Source organism: Nannobrachium achirus, assembly GCF_963921795.1.
Source record: "Nannobrachium achirus genome assembly, chromosome: 8".
Taxonomy (NCBI): Eukaryota; Metazoa; Chordata; class Actinopteri; order Myctophiformes; family Myctophidae; genus Nannobrachium; species Nannobrachium achirus.
Genome location: NC_137817.1, coordinates 37,789,752 through 37,811,132, shown reverse-complemented (window position 1 = coordinate 37,811,132; position 21,381 = coordinate 37,789,752). Strand labels below are relative to the sequence as shown.

The 21,381-nt window shown below is 43.6% G+C and overlaps 1 protein-coding gene across 1 annotated transcript in view; it reads left to right on the top strand.

The window, feature by feature from the left end:
• ulk2 (unc-51 like autophagy activating kinase 2) overlaps positions 1-21,381 on the top strand; it is a 54,096-nt gene that overhangs the window by 6,856 nt on the left and 25,859 nt on the right. The window contains exons 3-10 of the mRNA XM_080730867.1: positions 267-308; positions 12,647-12,679; positions 15,329-15,365; positions 18,370-18,543; positions 19,183-19,256; positions 19,820-19,921; positions 20,095-20,153; positions 20,301-20,383. Coding sequence (XP_080586993.1) covers positions 267-308; positions 12,647-12,679; positions 15,329-15,365; positions 18,370-18,543; positions 19,183-19,256; positions 19,820-19,921; positions 20,095-20,153; positions 20,301-20,383 — 604 coding nt within the window. The remainder of the gene's footprint in view (positions 1-266; positions 309-12,646; positions 12,680-15,328; positions 15,366-18,369; positions 18,544-19,182; positions 19,257-19,819; positions 19,922-20,094; positions 20,154-20,300; positions 20,384-21,381) is intronic.

The window sequence follows — 21,381 nt, the reverse complement described above, 5'->3', positions numbered from 1 at the left end:
CTACAGAATAGGGATGCTAGGGTTCAAGTGGTTAATGTAAAAACATGATCCTATCACACAAAGATTTGGTGGCCCCCTGTAGTAACTCTGAGGTCCTGAGGTCGCCCTAGCTGTCCCGGACCCCCTGTTGAAGACCCCTGATCTAAAATATAGATATTTAGATGTATTTATGAGGGCTTTTTTTCATTCTTAACTTTGAAATAAAGAAATGTCAAAATGATTTGTGCTGCTAATGCATTTTATTTTTCCAATCTGTCTTTCTTTAGGAACTTCAACATGAAAACATCGTGGCGCTTTACGATGTCCAGGTATGTTCTTTTTTTTCCTGCATTGAATGCTTTTTAAAATCTCTACTGTAAATGAATTATCTACTAAACTGTCCCAGGATGCACCAGGAGCTAATGTTGAATTATTTTTTCATATATAATAAATATTTTATGTACAGGTCTGCATGTACACATGACATGTAAGACGATCATTATAGAGGAACTCTGCATATTGTCCGGCAGTAGCCTGGGATCAGTAGCATTTCGGGTTTCTGATCCAGTCGGGAGCAACCTACTGGAACAACCTATGTCATGTTGTTGTCATCAGACAGACAACACTTTGGCCTGGAACTACCAAACTGCGCTCAAGGGCATAATTTTAGGGCCTACCCAATAAACCCCTTGATGCATCTTTTAGTCCAACTCGTAGCGACTGTCAAGACTACACTTCTCGAGCATTTAAATATGGAATTGGGGAAACAAACAGGGGGACCAAAACAAAGCGACGCCGCTTCTTCTGCCTATTTCCACTTTCCTAGACAGGATCACACCGCCTGTTTAAAATGAATACCAGGCTTTCCTCCGAGGTGGAAAGTCTGGTGATGCGAGGTTAGTCCGGCATAGCAGCTCAGAAAACCCATCCAGGGAAGGTTGATGAATATATCAATTGTGTGTCCACCATGACTATTTGCTACTCTAGTTGCTTACCTCAGTCTACCATTCTGGCAGGAATGACCACTGCTCTTCAGTACTTATGGAGCATGTCTCTCGTGCCTTTCACTACTGACAGCAAACCCTCCGGTCACCTGCTGAGTTAACCTGCTTTCCATCTGCGGTGATAACCTGAATGTCACTGATAGTGCTGGCTGTCTCAGGTTCCCATTCACACACATTCACATTAGACAGCCATGCACAGGGAGCAGTTCGCGGTTTATTGCTCAAGGACACTTCAATTCAGTATGATGCCAGAAGGAGCAAAGAGATCCAGGATAACCGCTTTACCTCCTTCCTGAGCCATTGTTGCTATGGTTCTAGTTAAGTTTATTATTCATATTATAATTATAATTTCCCCCACCATTCAGAAAATGTCCACTTATAAATTCAGACATATTCCGTAAAATCATATATAAGTAATTTAGATTCAGCAGGACACCTTCCAGCAGTTTACTTAATGGAGCTTTCAAAGTAATTTCCAGACTTTCTAAATTATTTGCAGTGCAAATATTAGCTCTGAGCACTCGTAGCTAGGCTATAGAGCTTAACCTCCAGGTCCATTACATAACAGTGTGCTCACATGAGAGCATGTGACTGGCCAAGTCCATGCACACGCTGCTGTACCTCCATTTCTCCATTAGTTTCTGTCTACAACGATCATCATCATCATCATCACTGTAATGAAGGATGGATTGCTCTTTCTGTACATTTAGCAGGTTGGCACTGCAGTATGCGACCACTAGGGAATCGGGGATGGGACGAAAATCGCTACTATCGTTTATCATGATAGAAAACACTCACAATAATCGTATCGTGGAGATTTAAATGTATCGTGAAATTATCCTCCGTCATGCACTAGGATCAATTCACCTTTTATTTTCCGAGCTGCATATCCGGTACCATTTATTTTAAACCCTCTATAATTGGTAAAATGTACCTGGAAATAACGTAGGCCTACTTGATACACCTTTTTTCACCCACTACCAAATCTCTTTGCCAAAAAATAGCCGATCTACAAGCTCATGATGCGTCGCCACGCAACGCGTCACACGTTGTGAGGTGGTAGATCTGCTATTTTTTGGCAAATGTTCCACCCCAGGATAATGGATTTTGGGGAGATTTTGATTATCGCGATAATATTTTAAATCGCTATTTCTTTGGTCACAATAATCGTGACATGGAATTTTCATATCGTCCCATCCCTAGTGACCACTGCTGTGTACTGGTAACAATGCAGAGAAGCTGAGATTATTGTCTTCAGTAGTGTTTAGCCACAAGTGATTTGAGGATATACACAACTTCCTTCCGATGACAGCCTCTTCATGAGCTAGAAATTTCTATATCTGATTGTATTCTGCAATAAACTCAACTGTATTGCACCGCTACGGACAGCTTGGATTATCCTCTTTGACTTTGTGGCTGCAAGCCTTTTTTCCCCCCAAAACAGGCTGGAAGGGTGCACCACACACCAGTAGTGCTGAGGTGCTGACCAAGGTGCAGAAATGCCACAATGCAGAAATGCATTTCAAGCTTACAAAAAAAAGACCTCTCTGTAAGGTCGAAACGTTGGTTTCATATTAAAATTAATTTAGGCATAGGGGCTATGAGCTGTGCGACCTCTCTTAATTTTCTTTTTTATTATATAAGCCTTTGTTTCACAAAAATCCACTGTCGTCAGTGTTCTTATTCTTTTGTTTTACACCTTCGTATGCTAGGTATTATCGCCAGCCTTCAAAGCAGTGGTTTAGGAGAACGCTTGTGCCAGTGCCATACTGCCATTTCAAAACAAGTAATAAGCAAACATTGAGTGATGTAAAACGAACGCTCCCCTAAACGACTTGTTTTGGCTTTCAGCTCACAAGCTGGGTGATAATGAACACGCTCACACAAACGTAGGTGTAAAACACAACAAAAGAAGAATTGGTACATTTCAGTGTCAATTCACTGAGTTTATTGACAGAAAGTTGCTCATAACATGACAACAGCGATTCTTTTTCTAAACCGAAGCTGCCAGAGACAAAGAGCCCAAGCTGTCTGTAGAGTTGTACTATATAATTGTGGAATTCATTGTTGTTAAATACAATAGGATTTTCTATCTCATGAAAAGGGTTGTGGTTGTCGGAATGGAATGAATTGCAACTTGAAGGTTATGGATACCCCCTTAAGTCGCTTGTGTGTTTAGATAGTTAAGGTGTTTATCGATGCAACGTCACACCAAGCCACGTATTTGCATTGACTTTGTAATCGCACCATTCGAACAAATATTCACGTCCAGTGGTGGGAACTCAGTGGGAACACATCTAAAGGTGATGCTCCCGTCAATTACCCTTTCAGTGTTTCAGGGCTTTTGAACAACTGGGTCTTGCTGCACTCTATCAGTCAGTAGTGTCTGTAATGTCAACCTGGCTTCAGAGCAGGACCTAAGTAAATGACTTATGATTTCTGTAAAACTTTGCTGTTAAAGCTTCTGCACCAGTCTTCTCACCTGGTGAAGCTGTATAACATAAGCAAAGCCTGCAGCATCCCGGTAGCTCAAACTGTTAATGTTATTGTGCTAACCATATAAACATGGCTTTTGTGGCTTGAGTCCAGCACAGGGCCTGTGCAACATTCTGTGTGCCGCCCTTTCCTGTCTGACCAACAGTGATGACTTAAAAATAACTTCAAAAACATCAAATGACATCAGTGTCTCTGATAAGCCTGTTTCAGCACAGCTCACTTCCTCTCACTTCCTCTCTATTCTGATTGGAGAGCATGGGTTCTATTATTAGCTTGTATTAAAACTACAACACACTGTGTTTTAATGTGCATTCCACTGATAATATTTGACAAAGTGTGCAATTTGTTTTCAGTGCATTCCCTTTGTCAGCAGTGCATATTGCTCTTTAAAAGACAATTCTGCTTGCAAGTATGCATTATTTTCATCTCGAAAATTAATCGTCAGCATGACTCAGCAAATATTTCTTGTTTTAATTTTCCGTCCAACATTTATCCCCGTAGATAAAATCCCCTTAAAGCTAGTTATCCACCCAACAAGAAAAGTTAGCAACAGAGGTTGAGAGAGCACCCTTGAAGTGGAAAATGCTTCCTGTGTTTGCGTAAGCCTCCCCCAGGGACCTCGCTGCTCACACGCCATCATCCGGCCCTCCACCCGTCTCCTCCTCCTCCCATCGCTGCATCAGTGCCACTGATGATTGCAGAGGCAGGACTGCCATGTGATACTAGTGAACTATATCAGAATCATCATCATCGTGAAATGAAACAGCAGCTGTCACTTTGACACTGTCTGTAACACAAACCAGGAGAGTCCATTGCTTTAGCTGGACGTGGAGCAGACAGCAGAGAGAATTGCAGAGAGAGTCGCATGAACGTGTGTGCACGCACGCACACACACAAAGTGATGCAGTGGTTCGGTCTCCTCAGCTCCTTGTGCTGTTGTTTTGTTTTTTTCTCTCTTTTTGGCCCCTCTTTTTTTTGGATGCTGACACTAAAAGTGCTGTTGGAGCCTGTGCCTTCTCCCTGACTCTCACTCTCTCCTTTCTCTCTCTTGGTGTTGGGAGCAGTGTTTGTTTGTGATATTCATTCTCAGACTGTAACAGGTGTGTTGGTAGCTTAGATTTTGACCTATATTGCCTTTTGTAAACGACAGCAGGAAGTAGAATTGGCTGGAGGGGGGCTATAAGCAGTACAAACCCTTAGTGAATCTGGTCTTGTGATGACGGGAAAGCTGAGTACTGGTCTCTTCAAGGACTATGACAAAACAGATGGTGTGAACAAGCATGGTGCACTTTGGTCACTTGTGCTGAATTTGGAAGTTGGAGTGCAGCAGCTGCTTGTGACCTCATTCCTTTGGCTGAAGTGTGACTTAAAGGGTTTAGGGGCATTGGGTTTTCCACCGCGCATGCTTTGGGCCCGGTGACCTTTCTCTTACTCATTCAGCTCGGCTTCTTGTCCAGTGAGACAGGAAGTGGGTCACCTATTTAAGAGTGTGGATAGGTATTGTTATAAACCTTTCTGTCATCTGTCTGTAACTGGAGGTGGTGTGGGCTCCTGTTTACACCACAGGTCTGACTCTGTGCCCAGTGAGTGGATGGTGGCTTATTTGGAAAGGGCCGGATGATGTAGCAGTTAGTGGTGGGGAAGAAACCTTCATTTCAGCGAACGAACAATTTCGTTCATGTTCACGGCAATGACCCGTTCAAATGATTCATTCACGTTCAACTTTCTTGCATCCGATCAAACTGACATGACTGCACAGAAACACAGCACTCTCATTCACAATCTAATCTAATTGTCTGATCTTTGTAATATAATAACTACAATAAATAATGTAGTTATTTTGTTATTATTTGAGAATTATTTACACAAATTCAGTGTTTTACACAAAGTAGCATAATTCAGTACACTCACATGACGATTTCCTAGCATGTCTTTACCTTAATGTAGTTCAATCATGAATAGTATGTGTAGCAATAGCTACACATACTATAGGACCATGCATATTTATTTCTTTTGATACTTAAATGTGCTGCTAACACTAACTTCGTCCAGGAACAACAGCACCTTTATTTCAATTCAAATTGCAATGCGCATGCATGTCTATTGTAGTTGAAAAAACACACCGCTGCGGCTGTATGTCTGAACAGCCCACGCCTCCTGTGGAAGGGGGGAGGCAGGAAGTGAACGGGTTCGTCCATGACAAAGACCAAAACCTTTGTACCATTTACCATTTTTACACATACTCATACTGGTACTTCTGTTGACTCTGCTCTGTGTTTTTACACTCATACAATATAAGCCAGTATGATATGTAGCGACTAACTGACCTCAATATGGTCATAGTGTTGGTATAGCTACTTTTACTTAACACTGAGTAGCTCTACACGTGGCCTTTTGTGAGTGTGATTTAGGTTCACAATAGAAGCAAGCGGACACTCGGCTTCACACCTCTGCATAATGTATTAACCCCACACCTTGCACTTTCATAACCAGCCTGGCTGCTGTGTAGCTTATCTGGGCTGTATCTGATGCCTTCATCATGTCCCTTCCACCCATACCTACTGTAAATCTATGATCGCAGGTGACTCCACGTCTCACCGCACAACAGTTCGGGTTAGTTAAAGGTCCAAGATTCTACGAACTGTACGTAGGGAATCAAGGTGCCTTGAAACTAAAAGTACAAATACCAAGGTCATTAACTAAATTTGGCTTCACCATTCTGTAAAATATCAATTTTATGCACAGTTGGTGGGAACGCCTATGATCCCGAGACACGTCTGGAAACGGGTTTTGTGTGAAATACCACAGAGACAAACAGAAGGAAAAACAACCTCTCTCTCTGAAATGTACCTGCACAGAATGGCTGTGCATGGATGAGTCAGTAAAACGAGTCTGTGTCAATCGAGAGATTACAGCCTCTTATTCCCAGTGCTGCTCAGGAGCTCTGCTTATTAACATTAGCATGTTAATCACAGTCCTGCGCATTGGGCTACGTCATTCTTTCTCCATGGAGTCTGGAGCTTTGAGCAAGACATAGTGGTGCGAGGTAGAGGGCTGTAATCATATGGTGTCAAGTTTCTAGGGCTCCTTCCTTGGCTCTCTCTACGCTCTCACTGCACACATACAACCCAGACACCTCATACATGTAGCCAACTAGCCATAGCAAAAAAATAAATTTGCTTGCAAAGATATCGCACGATATGGCTGAGAGTCTTGGGTACCCGTAAGTGTTCCTTTATGAGGTTGTACTTGAATCCCAGAAGAAGAACACACACCCACAAAGAGAATATCGGTGCCGTCCGAAATTGGAGAAGAGATAAGACACATGACGAGGAAACTTGATGTCAGGAAAACAGAACGTCACAGAGAGGAAGAGGGAGGAGGGCGGGAGGGAGGTGGGGTTTGTTTATGAAGCTGTGGAGTCATGTGGTGTGTGAGGGTAGTCGCATGGGTCTCTGAGCTTCCAAAACAAAGCCTGAACCCTCCAATGGAACACTGTGTCCTAGTCTGGAAAGAGGGCCTCTCTCTGTGTGTGTGTGTGTGTGTGTGTGTGTGTGTGTGTGTGTGTGTGTGTGTGTGTGTGTGTGTGTGTGTGTGTGTGTGTGTGTGTGTGTGTGTGTGTGTGTGTGTGTGTGTGTGTGTGTGTGTGTGTGTGTGTGTGTGTGTGTGTGTGTGTGTGTGTGTGTGTGTGCGCGCAGGCGTGCATGCACGCACGCACACATGTCCCATCTCATTTCTTAGAGAGCATGTGGGGGCAGGAGATTGACATAATGTTGGGTGAGAGACAGAGAGAGAGAGAGAAAGAGAGCGAGGGAGAGAGAGCATGTGTACCTTGAGAGAGAGAGAGAGAGAGAGAGAGAGGGCTGGTTGTTCTTGGATCCTTTCAGGAGGAGGGGTTGGCTCAGTGATTTTTCCTAGAAAACTCAGTGCATAGTTGTGTGTTGGCTTTCTACCCTTAACGTCCATTAAAGACATGAGTCTAGAGAACAACACACCCGCACGCACACACACACATGCACACAAAATATTTTGATGATTTTGATGAGATTAAGAATGTATTTTGCAAAGAAGACATGAAGACATGGCCAAATGGGCACCATAAACAACATCATCTGACTCATCTGTTTGAGCTGTACACACACACACACACACACACACACACACACACACACACACACACACACACACACACACACACGCACTCTTGGTAAACCAAGGCACTCCTAAAGGCAGAAGCATCCTGTCTGTGTTTGTGTGTTCTCTCGTGCGTGCTGTGCACGCATGTGACCGTGTGTACTTGTGCTACTGCCTCACCCACAGCAAAACAAAACGAAGCAAATGCAACAGGATGTTCCCTCTGTGCCCTGATGCTGACCCAGACTGTCTGTCTGACAAACATCATATCCACCCACCCACCCTGTTCTCCCTCCACAAGTTCTCTTTTCTTGTTTTTGTTCTGTGGACGTTGTATATACGTTGTATATATACATTGATTTTCTCTATTTTCTTATTACCGGTAACGCATCTGTGTTACGTAAACCATTCTTTTTATACTTTGGCTATTCAAATATAGCAGGTATACAAGTGCATAGCGCTATGAGTGTGTAGATCTGCTATTTTTTAAAAACCTGTGAAAACTTTTTTGAATATTATATTCTTTTAAAGCGATTTTTCTTTACTCAAATCTTTGCTTCTGGGGCGTCCATGGAACAAAATATTTTGAGATGGGGGTCTGCAGTCAAATACATATAATTCGTCCTTGACATTAAAAAGTTTGAGCACCACGGATAAAGAAACATTTCAGAAAACCATTAGGATTTAGAAGACATTTTTTGCTATTTTGAATGGGTTAATAAGAAAGTGTCTCAGGAGCCAAACGAAAATAGATGTACCTGTACGTAAGATGTAACAATAAAGACCACCTTGGCTTGAACCTTTGAACCTTGAACCTCCTACGAACATGGAATGACTAGTATGTCTAGTATCACATGTCACCGTTACGTCAAAGCCCCCCATGACAACAAGACGTTGAGATTATCCTCCCCATCCCCCAGCCCCAGACACATAGCTGCACACATGTACATAAACACACGGGTCTCTATCCCCTTGGTCATACCAGACCGCTGACCAGCTAGTGTTGCATTCAAAACCCTTAAAGAGTGACAAGCAGTCAAATTGTTGAATGCGTGCGTGCGTGCGTGCGTCCGTGCGTGCGTGCGTCCGTGCGTGTGTGTGTGTTTATGTCTCCGTGAAGGCGTCACGGTGACAAATGGAGTATATATTTATAGCGTTTCTGTTGTGAAAGACTTGTTTTTGACTCTGGCTGTGTTTGGCAGTGTGCCAGTCGAGCCATGTCCAAAGTCCTGTTGATTTGGCACCGTTATGTAACGGCGGTGTGAATGCTGTTCTGTGATACTAACCTCTGGGTGAGTTGAGCCAACCCACTCTCATGTACAGTAAACTAGTTCTAGAACGGTGGCGTTACCTTCACACCTGCTCCACTTCAGCTGAGGCCTGCATAAAGAAGGGCCTGTATGCTCGTTGTACCACCTGCCTCTTAAAATGCGCCTCGTGCTTATGCAATTAGAGCGACAAATCCAGATGAACAATACCACCATGGAGACTGAGGACAACAACCAGTAAGACTCCCTAATCGGGAGATAAGCGACCGTTGGTCGCTTATCTCCACAAATATCACAACCTCCACCTCTCACGTCATACGGGTAGCCATAGTTACACCTGGAATGTTGAATCTCCATATATGGAGATAACCTACGCATCACACAAAGTCTGACCTCACCAGCCCATACTTGGGCATGGACGACTTATATCTCCATATACGGAGATGGCCATATATGGAGATACGATGACATCACAGAGTCCACAGCTGATGATGTGGCGTGATGTCATACAATACACAAACAAGCCCTATATAAAGGGGCAATTCTCACCAGGGAAGAGAGCATTGCCTGGAATGTTGAATCTCCATATATGGAGATAACCTACGCATCACACAAAGTCTGACCTCACCAGCCCATACTTGGGCATGGACGACTTATATCTCCATATACGGAGATGGCCATATATGGAGATACGATGACATCACAGAGTCCACAGCTGATGATGTGGCGTGATGTCATACAATACACAAACAAGCCCTATATAAAGGGGCAATTCTCACCAGGGAAGAGAGCATTGCCTGGAATGTTGAATCTCCATATATGGAGATAACCTACGCATCACACAAAGTCTGACCTCACCAGCCCATACTTGGGCATGGACGACTTATATCTCCATATACGGAGATGGCCATATATGGAGATACGATGACATCACAGAGTCCACAGCTGATGATGTGGCGTGATGTCATACAATAAACAAACAAGCCCTATATACTGATGCGATACGATGACATCACAGAGTCCACAGCTGATGATGTGGCGTGATGTCATACAATAAACAAACAAGCCCTATATACTGATGCGGAGATATGAGCAGGGCAAAGGTGTGACGTGTGACGTGTGACCGACCGACGGACGGCCGGTGGAGGTTTTCATAGTAAACTGCTCCCTGACGGTCGCAACAAAAACAGCCCACAGTCAGTCCCCAAATAAACCCCATAAATAGTTGTGTTTTCTCCACTCCGGTTGGGTAGCAGTTCTTCCTAGAAGTACAGCAGGTGTGGCGTGTGCTTGAATTTCTCAGTAGTGGTATTTCCAACTGGACAGACAGCTACAAAACCTTTTGACGTTTTGAGTGACAGTGTAGTGCAGGCTTTTTAAGATGTTTTTTGCATTTTCGCATTTTTGTGTGCGTTATTTGTTTCGGTCAGTGTAGAGTTTACACTCTACAGTCTACACTGTAGACTGTAGAGACACAAGGTGCAGAAAAATACGAGACATTAAAAGAAAAGTTGTGAGTCGGATTCAAACCTGAGTCCTCATGCTTTCAAGGGGTCTGTGTGTGTGTGTGTGTGTGTGTGTTTGGGTGGAGGGTGGGTGGGTGGGTGTGAGACATCGTGAACCGGGGGAGGCATGTGATGTGACACAACTAGGGTATCTCCTCCAGTCTGACCAGTGCTGGCTTTTCCCTTCCCCCCACATTGGACTGCTGAACACAACCCTCTTATGTAATCGCTCTCTCGCTGGCCCCAGCATGCTGATGCTCACCCACCCCCCACAACAATCCCCCCCCCCTCCCCTCCACACACACACACACACACACACACACACACACACACACACACACACACACCCTCAGAGTGGATAATGGCAGGCCGTGCTTTCAGCTTGCCCATCCCCCACATCCAGCAGCAACCAAACCATCACGGTGTGGCTCATCAACTCCCAACATCCCATTACCGCCCTTCCACCAGTGGGATTGGACGGGATGGAGCTGCTTAGCAGCCAATGAGAGGTTCTGGTTCAGTCCTCGTGGACCTGGGTAACAGGTCACATGACCAGGAAAACAGCTGAAATTTCTGAATGAGCGCTTGTAGGCCGTTAGCATTTGGTCGTGCCTGTTCAAGCTTCTGCACTAAATGACAAACAGAAGCCCTTACAAATGACTATTGCACTGTAGTTACTATTAATGCTATGCTTTGACATAATAATGTGGACATAATATTCTCTCCATGATGATAAAATATATGGAAATCTCATCTCAGAGGGGGAATTTGGTCATTTTAAGTTAAATTCAGAAATCACTCAATCAAGTAGGTTATTAAATTAAAGACAGGACCTACAGTATGATATCTCGGTGTAGCTGGCACTGTTGATGTATTTGGAAACACTCTCAGGAGCACATGTGATGAGTTTCTGTAAATGATTGTTCCAGGAAACAGGCTGCCTGCAGGGACTGCTGGGATATGTAGTCCTCCAGGTGGAGATTTGCTATGGCCTCAGTGATATATGAGGAACATGATGCACGTGGTGTGGTACCTGATCTGCCACCGATACCTCAACTTGACACTTCACACTCAGACACACACAGACAAGTCCAACTGCAAGTCCAACACATAACAGTATGCGCATAGTATTTGTGTGTTACCATACTCACACACGCATGCACGCACGCACGCACGCACGCACGCACGCACACACATACACACACATGCATACCTTACATACATACACATGGAAAATAGTCAGACTGCACCTGCTAGCTGAGATATGCACTCAGTGTGTCATTGATGACTTGCACTGTCACTCCGGCCTGCTCACACTCCAACAGATCGTCACTGTCGGGCAGAAACCTTGTACATCCAAGTTTCAAAATAGTATGTTCTTTCGTAAATTAAGCACTTCATCATATAAGGGTGTTAGTGAAAATGGCAGATCTACAAGCACGCAACGCCTCACAGAACACAAAATGGACGGTTTTGGACATAGAAGGTTTACATGTCTACTGGGGGCGGTTTTTAATTTGCATTTAAATGTATCTCATGACTACACACAGAATGCTATTGCGTGGGTATAAAGCAACGTACGTTTTACTCACACACACACATGTGCGTGCGCACACACACACACACACACACACACACACACACACACACACACACACGTTGAGGCAAGTAGCATGTGCTAGAATAACTTGGCTCTGTTCCAGCGTCTCAGCGTCGCCAAGGTTCCTGTTGTCACGTTACCATGATTCTCTGAACCCCAGTTCTCTGAACAAACTCTCTCACACCAAAGAAAGTCACAAACACGTTAATTCTGGCACGAAAAAATTGCATCGTTGCAACATGCAACATTTCCAAAACCAGTGTCTTCCGCAGGCTGCCGGTTTTGGCTCCGGCTACAGGGTGCACGAGGCGGCTTTTGTGCTTGTGTTTTCTGTGTCCGCGGAGGCAAGACGGCATGACTTGGCAGTTGGCGACACAGAAAATCCATTCCAACCTTCCTGCAGATATTAAGTCCACTAAAAAGACAGATTGGCACAACACATGGACCCCGTCCACAGGCCTCATAAACAAACCGCCCCCCCAACGAGATTGCGTTGCAGTATCTTAATGTTGGCTGGAGGCCACATGGATTTCAGAATGACCGTTTTCTGACTGCGGTTTGGAGCTGCAGGGCAGTTCCTGTTGTTGTGGTGGGGTTTGGATGTTAGACGTTTTGTGTGATTAATGGTCCTAACGGTTTCTGTTCTCTGTTCTCTTCCAGGAAACCCCTAACTCTGTGTTCCTGGTCATGGAGGTGAGTGCAGGAGCATGACTTATGAAACATGTGCAGTCAGACGTATTCAATGTTTTTTTTTTCTCCTCAATCCTTTGATGCATGACCTCGTGGTTTACCATCCTGCTTGTCTCACAGAGGAGGAGAGTGTCTGTCTTCTCCTGTCCCACCCTCCCTCCCGCCTTCCTTAATGTTCCGACTTTAATAACCCTTGGCACGCTCTCCTGCTTTCCTTTTCCTCTAACTCCCAGACACTCTCTTTCTCCGTCTCCCTTTGTCTCTGCAATAGTTTCACAACACCACAAACTGCCTGCAGCATTGAAAACAAACTGTACCAGCTCCTCAAGCTTCCCAGTTTCCAAATACACACACATCACACACACACATTTTCTAAGAACACTGTTCTCCGAAAGCAAATGCCTAGATGTTTGTTTGACCTATTTGTGCATATTGCTTCACCATATATTAATGTCTCAACCTCTCACACACACACACACACACCATCTGTTGATAATATAACCCGTTGGGGATGTTGCGTGTGTGCACGTGTACGTATGCTTGAGTGTCAAGTGCTACCGGACCATGTTGCCTTGACCTAGAGTTGTGTTAATGTGTTTGACATTGTCCATTGTTTTCATCTGAGCCTCCACAAATAAAAACTAGACAGGGGTTTGTTGGGCGCTTCAGGTCTCAACCAGTGGGTTGGGACCCAAGCAGGGACTGTACGATGTTCCTACCGGGTAATGGGAAGAACTCCATACATAATGGAGTAAAGTCAGATCCTGACTTGATTATACCAACATGTATGTGGAGTGCTGTAGCCACAGGTCGAACGTTTCCACAAGTGAGTGTAGTGGTGTGAACTTTGCCTGAGTTCGTGCGTTGTGTTGTTGTGTGATAGCATTCATTCAAGTCTTCAACGAAGTTGGCAGCAGCCATTTATTGACAGTCACTGTGGCGATAAAAGGGATACGGGCACCGTTAGGACCAGCGCAGCTTCACATCTGAAAAACACAACTAAACATTAGTGTAATAGCGTACGTGCAGTGACATACACATCAATGTACAATTACATTACATGGCACAACCTTTACACACATTGAAAATAACTTTTGTCACACCAAATATGCTCATATTTCTCAACCTAATATGTGTCTTCTCAAAGGTAGACTGGGAGGAAGGAAGGGGGCGCAAGGAAGGGGCGCAAGGGGGGGGGATACTGTTATACAGGTATTGCAAGTGGAATCGCGTTAACTTTTGCATGCAATATTTACTTTCATTCATTGTTTTCACCAAACCTGTTGGCAGGGAATCAAGTTCGAGTTGGGCATGTTGTTATAAGCCCGTTTAAGAATGAGATACCAGACTTCCTTTCCCCGGCTGGTATTTCAATATTTTTATTCATTCAAGCCTTTGTAAAGCTTTACAATGACACCAAGCTAAGAATAATTACATGTATGCCCAACCTATAATCTGAGAGTTTAAAGGGGAGGGTGTGTTAACCACGTGACAGGTATTTATTTTATTAAGAAACACACATATCTACAAGCTCACAACATGTATTGTCTAATTTAGCTGTTGAAAAAGAAAAAAGGGAGAAATGTATGATTTTTTTTTTTTTGTGGTTAAAAGGGTTCAAATGCATCCAGAAAAGAAAGATTAATAACATTATAGTCATGTTTAGATCCTTGAGATCAAACAAACAAAACAACAAAGGCCAACAATGTATCAATATGTAGTAGTACATTGTTTGTGATTAATACCAAGTATTTTGGCCTCAGAACCTTAAATCAGTCTTTACTAGAGTGAGCCTGAATAACCTGGTGCATGAACTATGAATAGAACGTACAAGAGACACATACTGTAATGTGTCCACCAGTTCAAGTCTTGTCTTGCTCAGAGGTTAATGTAAGTATCATATGAATGGTCCGTTTAGTAAGAGAACAGCAGGGGAACACAATACTGTTCTGCATGCTATTCTGGAGGGTGCGGTTCCCTTTCAGCAGCATCTGCAATAAAGCTACAAAATTAGACAGTTTGTTTTATTTGAACTAGATCATATTTCCTGTCGGCATTGAAGGGTAAATGTTTGTCAGGGAAAAAGTGCTGGAATGGTGTTGTGACATAGCAGGCACGGATTGAACTCTAATCAATAAACTAATGGCATGTAGGAGGTTAATGTATATTAAGTTATAAGAAGGGTCATATTAACCCTTTGTGGCGCCCGGGGCTCCGACCAGGTTCGTGCATGCGCTCGCGGGCGGCAAGAGCTGGATTGTGGTCATCTTTGTGAAATACCGCCCGGCATTTACTCACGGAGCAAGTGTGTTTGTGTCTCCACCACGGCGTGATCCCCGCTGATCCAAGCGAGAAAGCGAGAATGGCAGGTTGATGAACCTGCCATTATATTATACACAGACACATATAGAGACACATGCATGCATAAAGTACATGCACACACACACACAACACACACACACGCACACACACAACACACACACACACACATACACATACACATCACACACGCAACACACACACACAGATGCACCCTCAAACACAACATTTGCTGTCGGCGTAATCTTGTTAATCCCGTGTGCTATTGGTCACACACACAGTGGTCCTGATAGAATCAATGAGAGTGATTACGTTGTGTTTTCTCCTCCACAGTACTGCAACGGTGGAGATCTGGCTGACTATTTGCAAGGTAAGCATCATGCTAATCTCTCGCTGCTCACGCGCGCGCGCACACACACACACACACACACACACACACACACACACACACACACACACACACACACACACACACACACACACACACACACACACACACACACACACACACACACACACACACAGAGGGGATTATTATCCATCACAACAAAGTTACCAACGCCACAGAGCACAGATGGCCTTCTGACTGGGGCTATTATGAGAGGGACGCGTGGGAATGTATGTATATGTGTGTGTGTGTAATGTGTATATGATTCTTTCATATTCTGTGTGTGGGGGTGAGAGTGCAGAGTACACTGAGAGAGAAAATGAGTTTGTGTGTGATGGGTAACGTGCATCAACAGTGTGATTGTGGGGTGGGAGAAGGAAAGAATGAGTGCTACTGAGAGCGTGTGTGTGTGTGTGTGTGTGTGTGTGTGTGTGTGTGTGTGTGTGTGTGTGTGCGTGTGCGCGTGCGCGTGTGTGTGTGCGTGTGTGTGATTTGTTCGCTGTGAAGGCTTGTGCGTAGGAAATCACCATGGTTGTGTACAAAGGCTCGGTTCTCTGACACACAACAGTGACGCCACCATGACGACTTCTAAAGGTTAACGTCCCCCACTTGTCTCACAGTGCTGTCACGTTAGCTTCACTTCAGTCATGTCCACTATTGAAGAACTCCAAAGGGACAATTTTTGGCCTTTTTAATATAGTTTGTAGGCAGTCCAAAACATTTAATAGTTTGTCTTTATTGAGACAAAGGATAAGAAGGCTTCGAGGACACTCGGCATGGCACCATGGCAACTTTGACCATTCTAAATCAGAATCACATTGTGCTATTGTGAGCAGCATCTGAAAAATCTGACATTTCTGCTGTCAGCTGTTGTAATTCTGCCAGTGCCTAGCTTTCAAGAAACAGAACGCATTGGGAAATAGTCCGATTTTCATTCTTTTCACTTTAGAATGATAAAAAATGAAGCAAAGTAACCTCTTTGTAGACAGACACCATCCCAGACTCTGCTTGGCAGAGGCTATAATGAGACAGTTGACACATCTCTTTAAACAGTGTGTTAAACCCGACAAAACATTAAATTTCTTTGTTATTGTTTAAAAAAAGGTTACAATCCGCGAGGCGTTGTGTGCTTGTAGATTGTCTATTTTCACTAGTTTTGTGCGACACTTGTATAATGAAGTAGGGCTTTAATTTACAAAAGAAAAAAAAATCTGAAACTTGGAGATACAAGGTTTCTGGCTGACAGTGACGATATGGATCTATTGATATGGATGGGATTGTCTTAAACGTAATTCTCCAAAATGTATGAAAAAGCATGGCTTTCTAACTTTTAAATACTGTCCTATAAAAGCCATTGATTGCAATAATGGCCTGACTTCCCTTATTACAGTCACTTGCACAAGATAAATGACCCACATTCTCAAACTGACCACTTCTGGTCTTGTTTTCAGTGAGGGCCATAAAGACATTTATGACCGACAGGGGTTGAGTATTGTAACCTATTTACAGTTGTGAAATGAAACACTGGGATCAAAGGGGGAGCGTGAAGGTACTACATGTCCCACTAACAACATGAATCCGGTGTCCATGAGGAAAGCTGCGTCCCTCTGGCGTGTCCCGCAGGCTGTTCTGGTTGGCTCCTTTTCAAAGGGGGGGTTGCTTTATGCCCATATGCATCACTGTGGGGCCATCGTACACTGTGTGTATGCTGGTTTATATGTACTTAAAGTATCCACGCAAGAACAAAATCGGGCACACAGATAAAAACAGTGCCACATGTACTGCGTTTATGTAATGTGATCTGTAACGCAGTTAGTTCACTCCTTGCTTAAGTTTTCCACGCAAGAAGTTACTTGTACTGTGTGTGGAGGGCAGCATGTTATTAGAAATCTCAGATTAATTTTGATAAGCCTACTTGTTTGATGTTGACCTACTGTATATTGTGTCGACAATGGCTTAGTGTACAGTGAGAGAGTAATCCTCTTAGCCTCCTGTGAGATTAACTGGCGTATTATACTGGACTGGTCTCAATACCACCGGCCACCAGGTAGTTTAGCTCTAACATTTCCGTTATTTTCTCCAGCATTAAGTTAACTGTGTAAACTCAGCCTTTTATGAAAACAATATTGCGTAAATGTTGAGCATGCAGAGAGAGTGGTTGCAGTGCATTTCCATAAACGTTTGCTTAATGCATTTGTCGCAGCACTCCATCTAGCCTCTCCACTATGTGGCTGAGAACAAACCAAAGGCAGCCCCTTAATGCTGCCCGTTAGGGAGCAGGAAACCACCGAGTCAATCCAGCATTCATGACAGTTATGAGGGAGAATGTCCAAGTCATGTGGTCAGGACAACATGGATACATCATAATGAGAGGCTTTTAGCGATTATTACTGTCTCAGACAGTTGGGGCTTTCGTCCCTCTATAAGCCTAAATAAAATAAGATGGCATTCATAAAGATCTGTAAGGAGATCAGAGGTTGTTACAGCAGCCAGACATTGAATATAATAGATAAAGGTAAGCAATGGACAGCAAGATTCTTTTGTACCCAGAGTTTGGTGACACTTTGTTTGTAATTATGAACTACCTCTTGGAGAATTTTGAGTGCATAGATAATGTAATAAACTGAATAATATATCAAACATAAAGATTTTCAGAATATTGTTGTTGTCGGGTGAAAACCTTGTATGTCCAAAACGGTTTGTTTTGTATTTATCATTTTAAAAAATGTTTAAAACAGTGAAAATAGCTGATCTACAAGCACACATCACGAGGCGTTGTGTGCTTGTAGATCTGCTGTTTTCACTAGTGTCGTGCGACAGTCTTGTATGATGAAGCAGGGCTTTACTTTACGAAAAAAAGGGAACACATTTGAAACTTGGAGATACAGTACAATGTTTCTGCCCGACAGTGACGATAATGTGACTTAATGGTGGTATGCCGGGTTGGTCGTGATGTTTTGCTCCTCTCTTCTCTTCTGTCCTGCAGCCAAGGGGACGTTGAGAGAGGACACGCTGAGGGTGTTCCTGCAGCAGATATCAGCCGCCATGCGCATCCTCAACAGCAAAGGAATCATCCACCGTGACCTCAAGCCTCAGAACATTCTGCTGTCCTATGTGGGCCGCAAGAAGTCCGGCCTCAGTGGCATCCGCATCAAAATAGGTGACTCCAAAGCCAAGCCAAAGCTCCCCATAAACGTCTGGTTGACTAGTAATGTCTGGTTGATAGTTGATAGTATAATAGTGTAGCCTGCATTAATGTGTACTCTAAAGTTTAAACCTATACGTCTATGTATTTCAATCAGTGGGGACTCAAAAGTGGGTTGTTGGATATGTTCTGCCAGGATCATGAACTTCTACAAATGAATGCCGTTTTATTAATCGTCAACAGAAAAGTCAGGTTTCACTACATAACCAGTTACGACCCTCAGCAATAGGTTAAACAGGTCTGATTACGTAGCATATGTTGCGTTTTTGTATACAGTAATACAACCTTATCATGTACAATAGGCTGTACAGTATTTCACAACCTATCCAGTGTTATACAAGGACCATATTGTATGTAACAGGCCCTAGTCTACAACATCGATAGCCTTCAAGGTCAGTTACCGCTTGTTTGGAAATGCACAGTGGTAGCTATACTTGCTATTTCTAGCTCTTTTGACACGATTGACCATATTTTATGGATTGTTCCATTGTTTCCAGCCTCATTCCTTGGGAGTGGCGAGACTCAAACAATAGTGGAGTGTTGCTATTGATAACATTGAGGTGCTGACTGTCTCGTTTCATGTCTGCCCTGCAGCTGACTTTGGCTTCGCACGATACCTGCAGAGCAACATGATGGCTGCCACGCTGTGCGGGTCACCCATGTATATGGTAAATGATTGTGTGTGTGTGTGTGTGTGTGTGTGTGTGTGTGTGTGTGTGTGTGTGTGTGTGTGTGTGTGTGTGTGTGTGTGTGTGTGTGTGTGTGTGTGTGTGTGTGTGTGTGTGTGTGTGTGTGTGTGTGTGTGTGTGTGTGTGTGTGTGTGTGTGTGTGTCTTCATAATCAATGTCGATGTCTATGATTCAAATTAGGCTAATCGTCCCTTCAATCCATTTTCCTTTTTAATACTGTCAAATGTACAGTGAATTTATTCAGGTTCACATTAACCATTAACCTACAGGACAGAATACAACCATGTAAAGTGTCTTGAGACAACTTATAACTAATATAAAAACTAATAAAATGTATTTGATTTTGAACTGAATTGAACCAGTGCATCATTCTGTACAATTCCCACCATATGTGTGTCGCTCACGCTCAATACAGCAACCACCAAGCAAATACCAAGTCTCCGCTCCCAAATTCTTTTCACATTCTCAAATGGCACCCCCAGCTAGCTCAGTAGTGTGCCTTATTCTTTTGGAATTTGAACTCCTGACACTTTCCTCTCCAGGCCCCAGAGGTCATCATGTCTCAGAACTACGATGCCAAGGCAGACCTGTGGAGCATAGGAACTGTCATCTATCAGTGTCTGGTTGGCAAGCCACCCTTCCAGGTTGGTACTGTTTTTTTGGGACAATGGTAACTGTGTGTGTGTGTGTGCGTGCGTGCGTGCGTGCGTGCGTGCGTGCGTGCGTCCCTGCATTTGTATACACCTCTCGATGCTTTGTCGTGCATGTATGCATACTGCATGTGGGTGCTTATTCTAATAACTCTGCGCCTTTGCAGGCCAACAGCCCACAAGACCTGAGGATGTTTTATGAGAAAAACAAGAACCTACAACCTGTGTAAGTCAAGAAAAACGTGTGTTGTAGCATAGTAAAAGGACTTTTACTTTGAAGAGACTCTTATTGTGAAAAGCCATAGCTCTCAATGAAGTGAGAATTAAACAATGAATAATGTACTTCTCATCTTCTCATGCCCCGGTTACCCAGCATCCCACGGGAGACGTCCCCGCAACTCAGCGAACTGTTGTTAGGACTCCTGCAGAGGAACCAGAAGGACAGAATGGACTTTGGTGAGCACTGATTTCATTTCCTAAAGTAATGGTATAGAGCTCAGAGTGACCATATTACCAAACACGGGATTCATTCCTGTCACGGGATTCATTCCTGTCGGTTTTGCAGTCTAGATGTTTTAAGGTTTGGTTCTTTTTACTTGGAGATGTTTGTTCCTATTTATAGCGTTGTTGTTGTTGTTGTTGTTGTTGTTTTGTGCACTTTAGTATAGAGTTTGGTGCCCATACTGTAACTGAATAACAGTGACAGAGGTTTGTGCCTGTTGGTTCCATAGTCTAGAGACAATTACTCATAATTAAGTCACCATGGTGCTCTAAATAAATGCCCTTATGCAATAAAAAATCACACCCGTGTGAAGTGGAGCTGTGTGTGTGTGTGTGTGTGTGTGTGTGTGTGTGTGTGTGTGTGTGTGTGTGTGTGTGTGTGTGTGTGTGTGTGTGTGTGTGTGTGTGTGTGTGTGTGTGTGTGTGTGTGTGTGTGTGTGTGTGTGTGTGTGTGTGTGCTGTGCGTGCGTGCGTGCGTGCGTGCGTGCGTGCGTGCGTGCGTGCGTGTGTACCGATTTTTGTGACATTTGAAGAAAATATGTAGGAAAAGGAGCAAAAAGTGTGTTTTGGAGAAAATTCAAGATGGCGGACAATCTATCATGGCGCAAATGGGCGTGGCCTATATGGGGAGATGCGTCATGGCCCAAGGAATCCAGGGAAAAAATATTTTTATTTTCCGACCTACGGTTCAAGAGTTACAGGCCAAAACGTAAAGTGGGGTGTTATGGCGCCACCATGCGGCCAAATGACACAATTATTTTTCATTTAATCCTTGAAATCATTATGAACCTCCTCTCCAAGTCTTGAAACTCTAGCCCCTATGGTTTGCGAGAGACAAATAATTGAATGTGAGTTTTTGCGATTCCCATTATAAGTCAATGGGGAAAATTAATTCACTAATAAATTAATATCAATTAAACTATAGAACCTTTCTCTTAGAAAAGTAATAGCCC